The sequence below is a fragment of the Anguilla anguilla genome, chromosome 10 (assembly GCF_013347855.1).
Source record: "Anguilla anguilla isolate fAngAng1 chromosome 10, fAngAng1.pri, whole genome shotgun sequence".
In the NCBI taxonomy this organism is placed as follows: Eukaryota; Metazoa; Chordata; class Actinopteri; order Anguilliformes; family Anguillidae; genus Anguilla; species Anguilla anguilla.
The window spans coordinates 39,409,125-39,429,251 of NC_049210.1; the positions used below are offsets into that span (position 1 = coordinate 39,409,125).

At 46.5% G+C, this 20,127-nt stretch overlaps 1 protein-coding gene across 1 annotated transcript in view; it reads right to left on the minus strand.

Annotated features, from left to right (window-relative positions):
• Positions 1-1,216: 1,216 nt before the first annotated feature.
• LOC118237451 (junction-mediating and -regulatory protein-like) overlaps positions 1,217-20,127 on the minus strand; it is a 31,407-nt gene continuing 12,496 nt past the window's right edge. The window contains exons 2-10 of the mRNA XM_035436172.1: positions 19,027-19,200; positions 9,254-9,404; positions 7,804-7,973; positions 7,136-7,301; positions 4,886-5,061; positions 3,737-3,823; positions 3,310-3,396; positions 2,513-3,056; positions 1,217-1,923 (exon numbers count right to left, since the gene is read on the minus strand). Of these exons, the coding sequence (XP_035292063.1) occupies positions 1,613-1,923; positions 2,513-3,056; positions 3,310-3,396; positions 3,737-3,823; positions 4,886-5,061; positions 7,136-7,301; positions 7,804-7,973; positions 9,254-9,404; positions 19,027-19,200 (1,866 nt within the window). The 3' untranslated portion in view covers positions 1,217-1,612. The remainder of the gene's footprint in view (positions 1,924-2,512; positions 3,057-3,309; positions 3,397-3,736; positions 3,824-4,885; positions 5,062-7,135; positions 7,302-7,803; positions 7,974-9,253; positions 9,405-19,026; positions 19,201-20,127) is intronic.

Consider the following 20,127-nt stretch of genomic DNA (forward strand, 5'->3'; position numbering starts at 1 on the left):
CAAACCAGGACAACAAAAAAAATCACACTTCATTCAGTCACTGCACTGTGGCCAAGGCTTGGCTCAGTCGGTCACTGAGACCTCATGGTCCTGTGGCCAAAGCTTGAGTCGGTCAGTCACTGAGGCTCCATGGTCCTGTGGCCAAAGCTTGAGTCAGTCAGTCACTGAGGCTCCATGGTCCTGTGGCCAAAGCTTGAGTCAGTCAGTCACTGCAACAATGCACTCAGCTTCTACCCTAAACACACTGCCCTGCCCAGAACTTTACATTCCTCCACACAGTAACCAAAATATGACATATATCAATAAATGTGATAAATAGTTTTTGGATTTAAAAAATTAAAATCAACAAGTCTAAAATAATATTAATAAATGGTGGTGCTCTTTTCATATACTACTTCATGTATCACCTAATATTTCTCTTTAAAAATATTTTTTTATTATTAAACTCACAACTGACAGCCCTTACTTTGAACAGGACATTGGTAACAACCGTTTGCCATTGGTCAAGATTGGTCTTAATTATAATATCAGAGTTTCAGTTATCAAAACTACAAATAAATAAATTAAAAATTAGCCATTTAACTAACCAGTTAAATGAAAGGTGAAAAATATTAAGTATTTGAGTTTCCTGAAGTCTTATTGAAAGAAATAGCCACACGACGATGATGATGGAGAAACACGATAAAACATGATGAAGACGAACCTTTCCTTCAAAGCGCTGATTTGCGTGTCAAAATGTACTTAAACGCTACACATCCCCTTTTTTGATTGTGTCCACAAAACAGCACGGGACGTTCGATGACAACAAGCCTTCATGATGTCTTTCTTAAAAATAGGCCTGCAGACTAGGTTTGAGCTCCTTCAAAGTAGTGTTCTGCTACAACGTGCATCTTCACAATAATACCATTCCCTCACAGAACTGGCATTCATATACTGTACATAAGAGGAATGAATACTCAGAACTGCCTTAAGGTACTCTGTTGCACCATAACTATGATAAACTGTCTTTTATGCTGCTTTTCTGTGGTTGTGACACAACAAATAAATTGTATCGTTTCAAAATCTTTTTTTTTTTACGATTCTTCAAGGAGAGTCCTATCTTTATGGATGCCATTGGCCCTTGGAGACTGATCAAATGACCGAAACAAAATTGGTCAGAGGTCGTATTGACAGTGAAGAATTAACAAGTGTCAGAATTGACAGTGTCAGAGGTCGTTCTACAGCTGATTGATCCCATGGCAAAGGAATTTGAATTCAGTGAAATGAAGCGGTTGTGTCACGTGGGAGGCGGGTCCTTCTGAGGGCCCGTGTGTGTGTGTGTGTGTGGGGGGGGGGCGGCGGGTGGGGAGAGACCCCACTAACTCATTTCACACGTAAGAACGCCGCAAAGAAAGAGGAGAAGGGACCTGCTGTGCTCCTGTAAATCATCTGCAGTGTATAGCTCCAGCTCTATCAGGACAAACGGGCAGCTAGAAATAACTACAAAATCAACAAGAGAAATAACGGACTAAAAAACAGCAATGAGCTCTATCTGTGGGGGAGAGCTAGCCTTTGTCAGAGAAGGGGGGATCAGGGGGCGGGGTCTGGTTTGAGTGGGCGGGGCCAGCGGGCGCTAGCACTCCCAGTCGGCGCAGGGCAGGCCCTCGTCCTCGGAGTCGGACTCGGGCGAGGCCTCCTTGATGCGGCGCAGCGCCTCGTGGATGCTGCGGGTGAGCGGGTGGGCGGAGTCCCGCAGGCCGCCCAGCTGGTCGCGCAGCTCGCGCCGCTGCACCTGCTTCAGCTTCACGCCCCTGCGGATCTGCACCAGGATGTTGTCGGCGTCGTCCTCGTCCGGGTCGGGCCGCGGGACCCGCTGCTCCACCTTGCGCAGGTGGAAGCAGCCCCTCTTCAGCGACGCCAGGACCTCGTCCATCGGGGAGCTCACTGTGGGACGGAGGGCAGAGGCCACCTCAGGGGCGAATTCGGCAGACCGACGGCACTGGATCTCATCCCTAACAGGCTTAACCAGTACGCTTCTCCTTAACAAAGATGGCCGCATTTTCCTCAGCTATGGAAAAGCTGCACATAACAGTGTCTGAGGAAAACAGTAGCATCTGGCTACATCTCCTTAAAAATTCATGAGAGAAATGTCCTGCAGAGGGATTGAACCCTTCCAGGCCTTCTCTACAGTACGTATCACCACAGACACAATCATCAATACACAATCTAAAAAAAAAATGTCCCTGTCTGGTTTAATTCTGTACTAAGCTTCTGAAATCTAAATGTGTGTTATTGGCTTGTGAACACAGCATGCGAGAGAAATGCACTGAAGCAGCTGATATTATCCTGGTCCATGATTCACTAAGACTGGGGCTAATGAGACATTTTGGGTATATGGTTTAGGGTTTAGGGGTTAGGGTTAGGGTTTGTGTTTAGGGTGTAGGGTTTATGGTATAGGGTTTAGGGTTTAGGGTATAGAGTTTAGGGTTTAGGGTATAGGTCTTAGGGTTTAGGGTTTAGAGTCAGTACTCACGTCTCCTACGCTGGGACGCCTCCTGGGCGCTGGTCTTCCTCAGCTTCCTCCTGGCGTTCTGCAGCTGGCCGCTGTCGAAGAATCGGGCGGCGGGGGGGGCCACGGTGGCCGACCCTTCCTCCCCCCCCTTTTTTGGCGAGCGGGCGGGGCTGCCGGGCTGCCCCTCGCCGGCGATGTCCTCCGAGGACGAGGAGGGGGGCGGGGGCAGCGGAGGGGGCGGGGGAGGGGGCGGAGTTACGGCCGGCGAGCCCAGCAGAGGTAGGGAGGCGGGGCCGGGGGCGCCCGAAGGGGCCTCGCGGGAGGAGGCGGCGGCGGCGCCCCCTGGAGGTAACGAAGCGCTTTCGAGTTGGCGGTGCGAGGCGGCGTACCCCCCCGGCTGACCCGGGATCAGCGAAGCGGCGCTCTCCTCCGTCTGCACGCTGGCGCACAGCGACCGCGGCTGATCCGGGGTGCCGCTCCCGCAGGAGGAGGCGCCGCCGCTCCTCCTCCGCGCGTGCGCCATCCGGAGCCTCGTGGACTTCAGCACCACCTGACCTGGGTACCGCTACAGAAGCGTTTACAAACAACATACATACAATAACAGTGAATTTAAGCATCCCTTTTACTTTTGAATTGCACAGCAGATACCTATATCTTGAGTCCCTTCCATAGTGCACATTTTATATATTTATCCATTTATACAGTTGTTCAATCCAAGTATTTTGCAGGATACAATGGCTGTACCCGCCCACCAGGGATTGGAACCTGCAACCTCAACCTCAACCAACAGTGCTGCTAACATTCTCCTCTCATCTCACCTGTTTGAAGCTGCGCAGTCTATCCAGTGTTTTCTGTCGTTCGCTCACCCCGCTGTTCTTCCGCTCCTCTTCCTCCTGGTCTCTCCGCTGGAAAAACAGGCTGCCCTTTAGATCACTGACCCCTGAAATGCCCTGCCCTTTCTGCCGCTCCTGACGCATTCGTGCATTCACAAGCGCAATGTCCTCTCTCACGCACAACAGGAGAGCTTGTGCAGATTAGAAGATAAGTGTGTCCCAGGGAGGAAGTGCTTTCAGGTCTCACTATGATTAATAATCTTATGGCCAGCCCTGTGCGGTGTCTGAGAGCACGGCACAAAAAGCATGCTATTTTCAAATAGAAACTCTTACGGAGCCACACTAGGTATGGCCATTAGGAACTGAGATGATACGCTTATTATAAGGAAGTTCACACGACATGCAGGTGTACCTGTTGCAAGGCATCCTGGGTTGTGTAGTCCCCCTGGTTATCCTGCCGGTGCTGCATCTTCTCATTGTGATTGGCAATACAGATTTCCTGATGAACAGAATGAGTCGTAATGATACACAGTGCTCAATGCATATCTTCACCTGATAATGCAGTATAACAATTCATAAGTGCTATTTAATGTGAAATACATGTTTTACATCAGCATACAAGTATTCAAAGGCCTGAACTTCAGTTCAGTAAAAATAATTACACAAAAGACCTATATTGTTTTTGGTTTTTTTTCAGTAATTCAACCCAGAAAATATTACATATTAATTATAGGATAAATGATTCTAATTCTGATGAATAAGTAACACACTCAACAAGAAAATATTCTTTTAAAAAAGTTTCAAGCATTCAAAGTTAATATTTCTCTACTTATTAGATGTATTATGAAAAAAATAAATAAATAAAAATTCTCTGCATTGCTGCAAAAAAATCTAATAAGATTCCTAAAAGACTGCAAGCACTGACACTATTATCTACTGTCAAAAATAATGACAATTTATTCACAATTACACTGCCAAAGACAGTATTAAAAAAACCCAGACTTGCTTCTACTGTTCCCTTCAGCTTAATGACCCAAGACCATTTTCTACTGGATGTAGCGCGCGTATGCACCCACATACATGCACACACACACACACACACGCACACACACACAGGCACACATACACGCACGCACACACACACACACACACAGGCACACACACACACACACACACACATACACACACACACGCACACATACACACGCACACACACACAGGCACACACACACACACACGCACACGCACACACGCACACACACACGTTTCAGCCGCAGTGAGAAAGGCCGCTCTGTTGATCTGAAGCGTGTTCGCTGAAGCGCGGTTCCCCTTACGCGCGACGCATCGCTGCTATGTGGGTCGTCACGGTCGCGCTGACAGACAGGCCAGTGGAGTGTCCAACGGTGATGGACGGGAGTCGTGTGTGTGGGAGCGAGGCAGTGTGCTCCTCTGCACAGGCCAGAATAACACCCACAATTCCACACACTTCCATGACCTGGGCCACGGTCCCAGAATTAGGGTGCGTGTGACACTGTCTGCGGGTAAGGCGGGGTCCCCGTACCTTTTTGTGTCTGAGGTAGGCCTTTTTGGCGGTGATGCGCCCCCTCCTGGCCTCCAGCTGCCGGGTCCTCTGCTGCAGCCGGTGCAGCTCCTCCCTCTGTGGGACGCCGTCCTCCGTGTCCCGTATGGCGTCCGGGCTCTCGTACGTGTCGTAGTACACCACCTCGTCCTGCCTCTCTGCGGGACGGACACGCACGCACAGACGCGCGCGCACAGACATACAGACACACACACACACGTGCGCGCAGAGACACACACGCACGCAGAGACACGCACATACAAACATACACACACACACGCAGATATACACGCGCACGCGCACATGCACACACGCAGAGACACAAACACACGCACACACACACACACTTTCAGTCACTGCAGTTTAGATATGTGGTTGTGCTGGATGCACTGCTGTCAAATTCCAGAAATGGGCGAAATATAATCTACACCCCTTTAACCCATTAAATAGTTTGAACAACATTTGCTATTCATGTGTCTGGCCCACTTTATTTACCCATCAGTAAATATTGCCTTTCCATTTGTCAATCCTGCATGTTTGTGTTCCTACAAGCACCGATAAGAAGCAAATGTTCTTCCGCTGAATTTGGATGTTTAATGTCAAGTTTGAGGCAGTGTAGTGTAATGGTTAGGGAACTGGGCTTGAGTCTGTGGTTCCGGGTTTGAACCCCGCCTGGGCCTGTCATTTTACCCCTAAACAAGATACTTAACCTAAACTGCTTCAGCATATATCCAGCTGTACAAATGGATATTGTGTACTGCAGTTCACAACTAGGAGAAGAGTATCTGCTAAATGAATACCTTGTAAAATAAAACAATGCTAAAGTAGTGCCCCATTGTTCAAACCCTGCCCTCGGGAAGAGAAACATCAAAAGGGTGAGCAAACGGAAGGTCGCGGGTTTGAATCCCGGTTGGAACGTTGCCATAGTACCTGTTAGCAAAGCACTTAAGTCAAGCGTCACCCTCGGCAACGCCATCTGCCCTGGAAATAAGCGATACACCAGCATTTTAACCTCACAGCGTAACGACACCAATCATGGAAAAACCTACACCTGGGGTGACCTGTCTGCGCGTAACCTTACTGACCAGTGAAATTCACCATGGTTACATAACGCGTGATTGACAGATCTCACCCGCTCACTCGCAGCTGTGAGAGCCGTAGAGAGAAAGAGAGCTTGGCAGAAGGCCGCTGTCACCAGAGATCAAACACAGCGCAATCGCACAGCTGCCAGAGACCAAGGCCTCGCACCCACGGTAAAAGTGCTGACTCACTTCCTCAACAAGCCCCGCCCCTGTGTTTCTCTTCACAACAACAATCACATCGCTCCCATTATCACAAACAGGACAATGACTCGCATGGATACATATTTCTATGTGTGTGTGTGCCAGACCTAGGGCAAATACGTATTCGTGTTTTCTATTTTCTACACTTCACTGATCTTGTCTGGTGTATTTGAGCCAATGAAATACTCAAAAAAAAGTGCAAACCCCACCTTATGGTCATATTGGCAGGCTCAATTACACCAGGCAAGATCAACAGAGCACAGAAAAGTATTTCAATCGGAAACAAATACGTATTTGACCCAGGTCTGGTGTATGCTATGTACACTACCGTCTTATAAAACAGTTTCACCCCACTCTGCAGAAGTCTCATTTTGCTCATTTTGCAACATCACACATATTTCTTGCAGTTGTGAACTGTGTGAAATTGAGAGGTCTCTGAACAGAGAGGTCTGGCTGGAGAGTGTGGTGCGATCATTATCAGTAACATTCACAGCTCGGTGTGCCAGTGTGAGTGGCAGGAACCGAATGTGGGCAGCCAGAGAAAGCGATCGGAAGGGTGTTGAGAAGTGGCGTGTGAATTCGGGCTTATTCTGGATCGGTCACTGCGTGTCCTCATGCACAGGCCAGTAAAGTCTGCTCGTTATTACAGATACACGAGCGGACGGGACAAAAGTTTTAAAAAGTAAAATCTAGTGGAATGTACTGGATTTGCATGTTAAAAGTCCCTGTCTGATATTCTTCTCCTCATTAGCTAAGATTTAATTAAAATTTTTCCTTAAAAATAACAGTGCTTTATAACAATAAAATTCAGGCATAGTTGGCCCCCTCTCCAAAAATGGCTGTCAATCACCAAAATAAACAAGCGTATAAGTAGCTTGCGCTGAATAAACTTGCATTTCTATGTTCAGCCAGTCTGAGCGAAGCCCATGATTGACAGCCTGTCACTCACCCATCATCTGCCTCCGGATGCTGTCCAGCTGCGCAGTCAGCAGCAGCTCCTCGTACTTGAGGATCTCGAACTGGATCTCGTACAGCTGCAGCTGCAGCTCGTAGTACAGCGCCTCCAGCTGGTGGAGCCGTGACATGGCGTCCTCCCCGCCCTGCAGGCCCTGCATCTGAGAGAGGGGCCACACACGCGTGCGTTAATCGCAGAACACACACACGCGTGCGCGTTAACCACAGAACACACGGGTACACCCCAGCCCTGGGTCAAATATGTATTTGCTTTGGATTCAAATACTTTTCTGAGCTCTGTTGATCTTGCCTGGTGTAATAGAGCCTGCCAATTTGATCAGAAGGTGGGGTTTGCACTTCTTGAGAGTATTTCATTGGTTCCAATACACCAGACAAGATCAGTAAAGCGTAGAAAAGTATTTGAATCCAAAATAAATACGTATTTGGCCCAGGTCTGCACAGAACACACCACCGCCTGTCAGAACAGAAGGCAAAATGGTTTTCTGCTCGATGCGATTTCATAATCTGTGTTTCTCCCAGTCGTTACTGAGGGCTGAAATGCAGCACATGCTCTAAATGCAGCAGATTTAAACTAGACGCAGCTGCAGCATGATGCAAGTGTGTACTATTTAAATGATATGCGTCCCGGTGCATTGTGGGTACCTCCTCCCTCAGCGCGTGCTTCCTCTGCTCCAGGCAGATCTCCTTGGCCCTCATCAGCTGCATCGTCTCCGTGGACACGGCGTGCTGCAGCTTCTCCATGCGCGGCACCGCCGCGGCCCAGGCCGCCTTGCCCAGCCTCTTCTGGTCGGCGCGCATGCGCTCGTACGCGGCTGCGGAGGCAGCGGCGCATGGGTTCAGTCAGCCCGCTAAACGCGCTCGCGAAACGCGCACGCATGGTTGCATTAGTGTGGAGACACCCAATTACAGTCCTCCATCTCGCTCTCACAAACATAGACACAAGCCTGTGCTCTCATGTATCAGTATAATGGCGTGCATGCTGGTACACACACACACACACACACACACACACACACAGATCCCTCTCTGATTCTACTGCAGCACACACATGTACAGAGCCACACGTGTCATAATGTACTGACAGTATATTTTAATATGGAAGGTGCTAGTTTGAAATGCCGGTTTGTGTGTATGGTAATAAGACGCCTACTCAAGATGTATTAACTCAATGCTGATACACAGAGACACCTGCTGGCCATATTGTACAACTGCAGTGTCTGTCCAGCGTGCTTGAGAAATCACTATTTCCCTTCTGAGGAAACAGAAAATATGCACATGCCCATACTGTTTCAATGAATGGTGCTTGTAATCTAGTTTCAAATCATTATTACTCTCTTGCCTTTGTTTGTGAATGAACTAACACCGAAGGAAACAACTAGAACATAGAAAATCAATGGCCTGAATCGATGTCTCCCCAAATGAATTCCTAATCCTGCATTCTGCGTTTAGATCTGTACCAAGACAGCAGGGTTGGGACGTACGTCGATTGATGCAGTGCTGCACTGTGACAGGGCTGCTATTAGCAGTAAACATGTATAAGTTTCATAAGCATTTTATAACCCTTATACGCTTCCACAGTCGTTTAATTTTCTTTGTTCGTTTAATCTAATTTTTCCAAAGCACAGGCTATGAATGTGACAACAATGATTTCTGGATATCTCATATTTAAAAATATTGTTTTTTTTATACCCTTGTTATGAAAGATGTCATCCTCGACATCATGCACATAGCATCACAGTCACAGCCAGCTCAAACCCAATAAGCCAAATAAGTGGCCGTTTAGGGCCCCACGACTGTTAGGGGGCCTCCAAATTATTCTACAATATATACAGTACATTATTTATAATGTCGGGCTGTGGGGGCCCCCAAATCAAATCCTGTTTAGGGGCCCTCAAAGGCTAAGGTTGGCAGTGCATGGTCAGACAAAAGCTACAGTTTAGGTAACACTATTGGAACAAATAGGAAGGCTTTTTTCTAGTTCAAAATCAAAGTGCTTTGTTGACCGTGAGTTATGTGTTTTAATCTGAGAGATTCATTAGCGTCGCTAGCAGTGGAACGGCAGATCATTCACTCGGCGCGCGGCAAAGCGTACCTTTCTGTGCCCGGGCGGTGGTCTCGAAGTACTTGACGGTGAAGTCCTGGATGCAGAGCACGGCCTCGTGAGCCTTCCTCTGCCAATCGGCGTCCTCCTTCCTCAGAGCCTCCAACCGACGCGGGCCCAGGTAGTCCGTCTCCATGGAGATCTGAAACAGGGCGTGGTCAGGTTAGGACAGGGGACAAGTCTACTAATATCAGCACCCAATTCAGACCTAAATAACCAAGTGAATTGAGTTAACAGTGTAATCAACTGCTCAGAGTGATTAATCCAGGACCAGGGTTTCAGACCCGAGTTAGCGTAGTTATTAAGGGAGGGCGGGGGCAGGGTTGGAGGGGTACTCATGTCACCATCCACCCGGTTATCTGTTAAGAGACAGGCTCCCTCCGACAGTCTATTTATGACTATTATATAATAACAAAAATCTGAAGGGAGGTTTAAGTGGGTTGGACTTGTACCCTCTTAGGATTGAAGCTGCACCAAACCAGGCAGTCAGAGCCGCAACAGCGAGGCCGTTAAGCGGAAATGGAGGAGGCAGCTCGAAACGCACCACGGATAGAATGAGATGCTATTATTTCACCTACTCATTTTCAGCCTAAAGGTAACCTACATTACAAAGTAGGCTAAATAAAAGCAAAGTTAACAGAGTTTGGGCATTAAAGCTAGAATAAGACATTCAATAGCCAGCAGCCTTTAATGGGCTCACGTTCCTCTAGAAATCACACCCACAAGCTAATATTAGCGCTAAAGCACAAACAGATGTCGCGGACGCATATGGTTCTCAGACACGCGATGGCGAATTCTCTTTAATCGTTTGATTTTGTCGTTTCTAGGCGATCCGCCCAAATCTCGCGTCGTCCGCATCCCCGGGACAGTCTCGTCGCCACGGTAATCGGTCCTCTCTCTCTCCACGCGGTAGCATAAGCAGTCGCGAGCGGCAGACGCTATGTCACGGCCAAAATACGCTTAAACGGGGATGTGGAACTCAAAAGCGCTTCGCTTACGTCGGCTGGAAACAGACACGCGATATTCTCGCCAGAAGGGTGGATTTGCGTGCCCCAATTACGAAACGTGATGAAAGCAGCAACGCGTGCCAATAATCTTCTGCTCATAACACGCTTTGCACTGATTTACATTTTCTGTCAAAGAAATGTAATTATAACAGTGGCAGAAATTAAACACAAATTGAGAGTTTTGAACGGCTTTATGTAACTGGTCACACCTATGGTGATGCACTTTGAAGCAATTGCATTAAAAACAGGAAACCAACATGCAAAAAAAAAAGCTTCAATGACAGTCTGGCCCATATAATCCCAGTTTTTGTACAACTGCAAAGCTACAATTGGTGCAAAGATGCAGTTTGCATTTTCATGATGCAAGCAGCATCTTAACGGAACAATGGAAAGACAATTATCAGAGTCGGTTAGAGTTTAAGACTACAGCATCTATTTTTACAAATTCACTGGATTTTCTCCTTTAACACGGAGCGTGTGGTCAGGTCTGACATGGTTCTATTCTTCTGAACGGTCCTTAATCCCTGTGAGCTCTTCATAACAAAACAGTATGAAGCAAAACCTTTCCAATGACCAATCACGGCCTTCTCCTGTCAGCAGATACCAACATGCAGGGTGTACATTTATAACTCAGAATCCATTAAAACTCTTCACTTTGGCTGATTCTACATAAGAACACGCATGGTGTGGAAGCTAAGGCTTGCCAAATGACTTACAGCAGTCAAGCCCTAGTGCCACAGTAGCTAAAGTATAGTAGTCAACAAGGGCTGCATTGGTGAATGAGCGACTGTTAAATGCTTATGATCCCAGCACATGCAGACAAACAAACTGTACAGTGCACCAACAGATCCCAGGACCGTTACACCAAGGTGGTCTAGAGCCTGGGCTAAGCCAGCTGGTGTAATCTGAGCCCAGGCTGGGAGAACTCCCAACCCCGCGCCGGACCGTTAGCAGTCAGGCATACCGTTCATTTGTGTGGACAGAGGACAAAGAGCCGTTTGTGCTAGGGGGCGAAAGGGACTGAGAGAGAGAGAGAGAGAGAGAGAGAGAGAGAGAGAGAGACGAACACCTTCAAGCTATTTTGGAAAATGAAAATGCAAATCAATCATTTACGTTTGCTATGCCAAGAGGAAGGAATTCATGTCACATATGATCGTAGCCCAAACCAGGCCAGGCAGCACTGGGTTTACAGAATCATAGACAGGGCTGCCTAGAGACGAGCCTGCTGCCCTGGCAGAAAATAACGTGAAAACCTCCTTCAGCTATGGGGTCCAACGTAGGAGACGTGTACACTATCACTTGGAATTCCACAGCTTCAGAGAGAGAAGACCAGCAGGGGGCGCTGAAAGCTTATTATTCTCAAAGACCAGAAACACATGATGAAGAACGTTATCAGTAATGCCAAGTTGATTGTCCTTTCAGACTCTGACTCCAGGGATTGCAGTTGAAGCTGGGATTGCCCTCAGGCACTTGAAAGATTGACCCCTCTTTTTCTTCTACAACGAGGGGGAGCTGTTTCAGGAGCAAACAGCCACTTACAGACATCAAGGGAACTTAGGGTAGAGAAATCCCCCTGCTGTCACCCCATCCAGAACGTGAATTAGCTTATTTTTCAGTGTAGTTCACTAGTTCACACACACACACACACATTCCGAGCGCTCTACAATGAAGCAAGGAATGCAAGCATATTCAAATCACACGGTACGTTCACCCTGAACATCACAGGGGCAAACTAATTATTCCACAGGCCTACCCACTTGGCCTGTTACTGTTAACTATCAAGAAAAAAACTTTATTCTTATCTTACATTTTTTGGGTTCAAATGATGAACTCTACTCAAGTAAATACGGATAAGCCTTTCCTAATAATAAAAATACCTTTAAATAGATGGCATATTGGCCTTGGAATAAAAAAAATTAATTTGCTCATTTTGACAAAAAAAAACACATCATACAGTAACATTACACGGAATAGAAGGCACTTTACAACCAACAGCAAAAAAGCCCAGTTTTCAGAAGAACCCCAGGTCCAGGCCCAAAATGAAGTGGGCAGAAATCAACACTACACAGGGCTGTTTGCTTTGATGAACTGAACCTTTGGCCTAAAAGGAGCACTAGCGCACTTGGCACTGCAATTTTCATCACTGATAAAAATGAGCTGTAGGCAGCTATTACGGGGTCCAAGCTGTGGACGCAATCCAACAATAAAACATGATCCTACTGATAAAACGAGTGTCAGGGCCTGAACTCTGCACTTTATATAAAATTAATAAAGATTTTTATCATGAAAAAATCATGACGTCTAATTCCACTGATGGCTTTTTTCTTTTAATGGGCATAGACAGGGAGGCTAATGTGCTTGCATGGCAGTAAGCCTCATTTCGTATGCCTCCACAGTTTGGTCTAATTAAAAATAAACCGAAGCTGGTTTTAAGAATGTTCCCGAGTGTTAAATGTTTCCTAACGCTCACAGAGTGACTGTATTCAATTACACGCTCCTTTGAGGAAGTGGATCTCCTAAATGACCGCAGCAGTGCTTGTACAACAATCTGTAACTCTGAACCACAGCTGCGTTTAGTAAATCAATAACTTTCTGATTTGCAAATGGAGTCGTACCAGCGTGCCAACCTGGAAAGAGTACCTAAGGACAACGTTTCAGCTGCACCGTCAGCACATGGCTCTCCTTCAAAGCTGACCTCAGATTCAAATGTGAACATAATCCATGAAAATACCAAAAGAGGCAGAGAACATTACTATAAAGAAAGGTATTTTCAAATAAACATTCATATGCAGCTTCTAGCCATGTTCCAGTCCTATTCGGTATAATAGCAAAGATCCGTACAAACACAACCTTTCTGGAAGCTAGTCAAAGTTCCCTGGACACTACACAGATGTGTTTTGTATCAGATAGACTTGATACAGTGGCTGCATTATGGAGACAGTGACCCAGCAGAGAGGAGCAGTGTGTACTGGCTGCATTATGGAGACAGTGACCCAGCAGAGAGGAGCAGTGTGTACTGGCTGCATTATGGAGACAGTGACCCAGCAGAGATGTGCAGTGTGTACTGGCTGCATTATAATGACAGTGACCCAGCAGAGAGGAGCAGTGTGTACTTGCTGCATTATGGAGACAGTGACCCAGCAGAGAGGAGCAGTGTGTACTGGCTGCATTATAGAGAGAGTGACCCAGCAGAGAGGAGCAGTGTGTACTGGCTCCATTATAGAGACAGTGACCCAGCAGAGAGGCACAGTGGGTACTGGTTGTAAATGTACGAGCAGGAAAAGGCCACATGATTTATTCATGTTCCTCTCAAACTGCCTGTAACACAAGCCTCACTCAAAACCCCACAATGAGACCCATCCACAATGTTTCATTCATATCCAGGCACGCACCTCCACGGCCGTATCCCACAATCCCTCGCATTCCGCCCATTCATTGGCCGGGCAGCGCGACGCCGTGTGCCGTGAGAACCGCGCTTCTACAATGTCTTCTTTGATAGCACGCCACTGCCTCGGGAAACGGCACTTTAAAATGCCCGTTTCTCTTTACAGGGGCTTTGTGTCAATAATTAATGACAGATTGCTGTCAAAAAAGCCACTGCTATCTCCATCTGTCAGTCAACACTACAACATCATTCATGTGACTATGACATCATTCATATGGAGGCGTGGTTTAAGGCAAAGCATCCCCAGCTACTGTAGAAATACAGGCTAACTCTTCATGGCAACCATAACCTGCGAGAATGAGAAGATACAGAGCACAGAAGGAAGGACAGAGCTGACCATCTGGCTAGTGTATATAACAGCTGTGGCATTAGACCCCGCCTCCATGAAAGACCAGGAAATGAAAGGGGAAACTACCTTGAGGTCTTATCATTACCTCCTACCTCTGCAACACAATGAATCGCACATGCATGCCAAAGTAGCGCTCTGTCGAGTGTCAACACACCTCGCGCTGGAACAGTACGAGGCACTAGTACAGTCTGCAGGAACCGTCTGGGAATTCTAGCACCTCTAGAGCGTAACATCCTCCCGCTGTAGCACTAATGAGCAACAAACGCCAGGCGGTGTGTAACTGGAGTAGGTGTCCCAGAATGCCTGTTCTAAACAGGCCCGTTACCTCAGGCCTGGTCTGTGCCGTGGACCCTGCGGTGAAGCAGACGGACGAAACTCAATTACCCAGATGTCCATCTCGCTCGGACACCGGCGCCACAAAATTCAATTCTATGGCAGGTATCGGCATGACCCGAGCCCTCTAAATCCTTACATTTCCCTAGCCTGTTTGCAAACAGAGGCACAGGACAAGGATGATGTCAGTGTGCAGGTTTTCTGGTGAATACATACCATAAGGGCTGTATTACTGTAGCGGTCCTCACTACGGCAATAGAGATGGACCACCTCCATCCCCTAATTAAACTGGCTAATTGGTGTGGAACAAGGACAGTACATAGCCGATGGCTTCCTCACAGGTTAGAAAGGGAGAAGGAACCCAAACAACAGCCGTGAAAATTCACTGAGGCCGGTCTGGCTGGTCTGGTTTCTCTTCCCGGACTCAAGAGGCGACCCCTGTTCCAAGTGTGGGGTGATGAATGTGTTTTCGGTTGCGAAGTTAAGGCCGGAGGGCGTCTGCTCAGTGTACCTAGACAAGGCTCTATCAACGCGGTCTGCTCACACAGGCCATCCAAGGGGAAGAAGCTCTGAGCGGATTCACACACTCCAACAGACAGCGGCTGTTCTGCTGAACGTGAGAGAGCACTTCCTCCATAACTAGTAGGCGCATGGCCTAAATATAACATGCAAGCTCATTCGTCGTCTATAATTATGGCTAGCATTTCTTGGGAGTTTTAACCAACAGTAAGCTGGAAAAAAAACACCCCAGATGGCTTCATTTAATCATTTGTCTTTTTTTCTCGGACAAACAAAATACCAGATCAGAGCGATGTGTGGCTCAACATTTAAACCGTAGCTATGAATTTACTTTCCAAAACTACATTTGTTCTGAGAGCTTTTGGTTTATTTTTTGTGTGAACTCAAAAGCTGTGCATTCTGTAAGGAACAAAGGATGAAACGACATATAGCATGTGAGTCTGACAAAGAACAGCAGCCAAGAGAGTGAAAAAAATAAAACTGTTTGTGATTATGACATGCAATCTGCTGTCTTTGTTACTGTGGTATTGTGATGAAGTTTTCAAATATGTCATTTATTTATGTGTGTTAATAAAAAAAGACATAACAATTGCTGGAATGTTACTGTTGCCATATTTAATATTATCTGTGTTTTAAAATGGGAAAAAGGAAACCCTGGAATCACTGCATGGAAATAAAAATCAGAAAATGGAAACCACAACAGTAATTCAGCAAGTTTAAAATGTTCAAAAATCTGATGTTTGAGGATGTACTGGAGTTCAGAAACATTTTTGTCAAAGGTCGAGAAGGAGGGCAAGGACTCAGAAAACTACTACCTTTGGTGGCCGTTATTGTCATTTCTCCTAAGTGCTCCTATGGTCTGACGAAATTACATACACCGTATATAGTATATTTCCCACAAGGTAAATTAAAACAGATTACTACAAGTCCTGCGTTTCTTTGTGCGTGGAAACCTCACCAAAGTATTCTTATAGCCTTTAGTTCAAAATTTCCTTTCAAACAATTAACAGAATTTATTGTCTTTCCCATAAAATGCAGGCTTGATTTAGAGAACTCTTTAAAACTTTCCTTTATTGAGGGCAGTGGAATCCTGAAGCAGCAGCACGTGTGGGTGTGGCAGTGGGGGGGGTTCTGTTCTGCGCAACGGACTAAAACCCAACTCCAGACCTTCGAGGCGGCAGTTTGGGAACTCACTGACTCTTTTGTTTTTCGTGTTCAACACGTCTGTTTGTTCACATCTGGCCGTCGAGGGGGGGAAAAAAAAAAAACAACGTATGCAAATGAGACACAAATATCCTGTCCTCCCTTCACTGTGTCTGATCCAGACACCAAACGCAGCTCCCTCCCCCCAGCAAGTGATAAAGCACTCGAGTCCTAAATCCTGTTTGTGCCGAGTGTTTGCATACGGTTTTGAATGTCGTTTCACCCTGTAGTAAATGGAGGAGGGGCTGGTTTAACTGAACACATCTCGCAGCGTCGTAGTTTCTCTGGCAGTGAATGATGGAGGGATGAATTTCGAAGGGATAAAAGAGAAGCAAAATCTGGGGTTTGACCTTGGCCCCCCTACCCAATTCAACCCACATTTAAACACATATTTATCTCATTTAATCATTAAAAAACAAAAAAAAAAAAACATTAAAAAATGTTTCATCCAGTAATGCGTTTGAATGCAGCACGTGCCTACACATGTATTCAACATGTAGCTGCTTACTGAAAGGAGCTGGGAACAAGATGTTCCAAATTATGCGAGCCAAATTCTATTCTGAGAAAATGAATTTTCTAGAAATTCCAAATAAACGTGCCACCTCCCCCGCCCTCCAAACAGCTGGCATTGCTGTCTACAGCTTTTGATTGACAGCTTGTTTTTTGCTTTGTACTGGCTTACGCTATGTGGAGCGTCACTCTTTCACTCTCCCTCACTTAGCACTGCATTGTCTAAGCGGGGCGAGGGGCGGGGGGGCCTTGGGGGGGGGGTTGGAAAGGCCATGCCTACCCCCTCACAAACACTCTGAGCAGGACCTATTTTAAGGGGTATGAGAACTTCCCCTGAGAGGCAGTTATGTCTGTGGCACGTTCTGCTAATAGCGCTGCGGGCGTTGGGGAGGCCCACGTCTGGAGATAGAGGAGGGAGAGAGGCACTGATCACTGCAGGTAACCACTGATCCTGAACACTGATCACTGCAGGTAACCACTGTTCATGCACACTGATCACTGCAGGTAACCACTGTTCATGCACACTGATCACTGCAGGTAACCACTGTTCATGCACACTGATCGCTGCAGGTAACCACCGATCCTGTAACCCTTACACACCAGTACCAGCATTAAACTGGCTTTAGCCCCCGGTAGTCTTTTTACAAGAGAGACTGAGATTGTTCAGAAAACAGCGGATGAAGAGAGTCCTACTATTCAAACATGGTAGCTCCAGTGGTGTGGCAAGCCAATAAAAGGGCTTTCCCTGCACAGTGAATGGGGTGAACGCCTCCTGATTCATAGCCTGATATAATAGCACCTGACAATGGTGATCAGTATGAAGTTAAACTAGGTAGCAGGTGCATGTGAACATTCTGTATCAGACATTCTGGCTAGAAGCCACAAATGTACATGTACGGTATGCACTCTCTTTGATGAATGTTTCGTTTGTTAATGAGGTGATCAAAAATAGGTCTATTACCAAAGATCACATTATATAAGGTAGTCAGTATTTATATAAAAGATGAACAACTCTTTTTGTATTTGGAGACATTCCATATACCCAAAGGGCTGGGCACACTTCTGTCAGGGAACCACTGACCTGGCAACCTCACCCACAAGCCCCGCCTCTCTCTAAAATTCACATTTATTCTCCGCCTCTCCAACCACATTATTCTGTGCACCTTTTCACATCTGTCTGACACGCATACCGTAAGATGAGGTTGTTCTATCAAAGACATGAGCTGCTAAAGAGTCTGAATGATGGGTCTCCCTTCCTGAAAAGGTGTCGCGTGTTTCAAAAACTATGAAACATTACTGATAGTGTGTGTGCAGATTTAAGAGAAAGGTGCATATTTTAACAGAGGTGTGAAAGCCGCCTTACTTGAAACATTCTGCTGTCAGAGCGAACTCATCATTTTAGGCCTCTGTAAACGTACCGGCTAAGTCACCCATATTCGCAATGAGAGTGCCGTATTTTACAGCTATTACCCCACCTCCTCCCCTGTTGTCAATTCTCTCCTATTTCTCTTATATTTCACCAACGTTAACTATTAGCACGTTAGCTCGATGGCTAAACCGTTAGCGGTGCTTACTGTAAGAACAGGAAACTCCCCTGTGTTCTTCAGTCAGTGTTGGCAGGTATGCTGCGAAGTATGACGTGGGTGACCAGGGTTCTCACAGAATTCTCACACAAGCTTCCTCTCCTAATTTAAACAACACGTCCAAAAGATGTTTCAAAAGAAGCACTGTGCTAGCAAAGCCCTGCCAAGACTGTCGGATTATAGCCTTCTGTTCCTATTAATAGCAGCACGTTTGGCAAAAAACAGCTTGATAATAACAGATGCAAGAATTCTTTTGTGTACTGAAACGCTTATTACAGGGCCCACCCCGTACGCTCCTAATCTTGCCCTGTCCTGGGGAGTTCTGAGCTGGAACGTTCTCTGCGCGGCTGCAGTTTTTGCCAGAGGCGGTAAAAGCGGTCGGCGGTGCTGTGGGGGAGGAAATGCGGTTTTCAGCGACGCAGACACTGTAATTCTGCACCCAGTGTCTGAGTTCCAAGGAGGATGTCCACACCGGGAGATCGCGAAAATAACCACTGCAGGGAAACAACACCCACAAAGTGTAGGATTACACAAACGTTAGACAAACGTAAAATGGATTTGGGAACATAACGTAGCATGTTGTTTCAGACAGGAGCACCAAACACCGGGAATATTCACCTATGTGTTTTCTGCTACACTTCTCCCCCTAATGACTGATCTAGGATCAGCATACACAACGAAGCGCGTGTCAGTGCCCCTGTGTGAGAGAAGCCTGAACTGATCCAGGGTCCGTAGTTTCTCCCCCTAATGACTGTTATAGGGTAGGCTTACCCCGTGTGAGCGGAGCCTGAACTGATCCGGGGTCAGTGGCTCACCTTGATATGCTGGCGGCGCAGCATGGCCAGCTCCCTCATGTCGCGGAAGGGCTGCAGCAGGTACTGGTAGAGCTGCGTGGTGGCCTCAGCCAGATCCCCGTAGGCCTCGTCCTCCTCCTGGTACAGCTCCAGCAGCTCCACCATGCTGTCCACCGCCTTGTGCTTCTCCAGGAGCTGAGGGACACAGAGAGGCGCAGGAGGAGGTGTCACAACTCCACTCTCTCAACACAAGCACACGTGGAAAGGGCTTTTTTTATTTTCCAAAAACTGAAGAGACCCACAGTCAATGTTTGTAGCCCCTGTTTTCGCAAAATTTTGCTAAAAAGACTTTGCTAAAAAGCTAGCACTGGTGCATGGTGCAGTGCCTTCCCTCCCTACAGCTCCCTCCCAACTTCTGCTACTAGTGACACTCCCAGTGGTCACAGAACACATGCGTGATGGATTGGTAAGTATGCCTACAGCTAGCCAGCTATAATTAAATAGCTTTTAAGCTTAAATATGTGGAATTAAATCCTTTTTTTATTTGGGTGTAATGTCTGTTTGAGACTGCTGCCAAGTCCAGTGTACACTAATGTTAGTGTACAGTAGTTCAGTATTACAAATTTATTACACACTGAATGATCCGCCGTTTTAACTATACGACGGTAAAACCTAGCTTATGTTGCTTTCTTTCGTGTTGCTGGGTAGTGTAATGTTACTGCACTAGACAACTTGCTCTAACCTAGTGATAAGGAATGGTTTACATATGAGATGTCTTACAGATATGAATATTAATGAGCAGAGGATATCACACCCACAATGTCCTTATCTGCTGAAGAGGTCACGATAGTCTAATAGTGTTTGTTTATTACAATTTAATGGCTATAACTGGGTTAAAAGACTTTAAATAAACACCTGTAGACAATCAACTGTCACCACAATTTGAATCCAGTTTCCTGGACCTTTAAGTAACAGCTGAATGCATAAAAATATTAAGACTTTACCACAATACATTTAAATACAAAATGATTCCCAAAATCTGTTGAATGTACAACGCTGTCTCTAGAAACACTATCAGTTGGCGATACATTAAACAGGCCTTTTAAACAGGCTTAAAACACA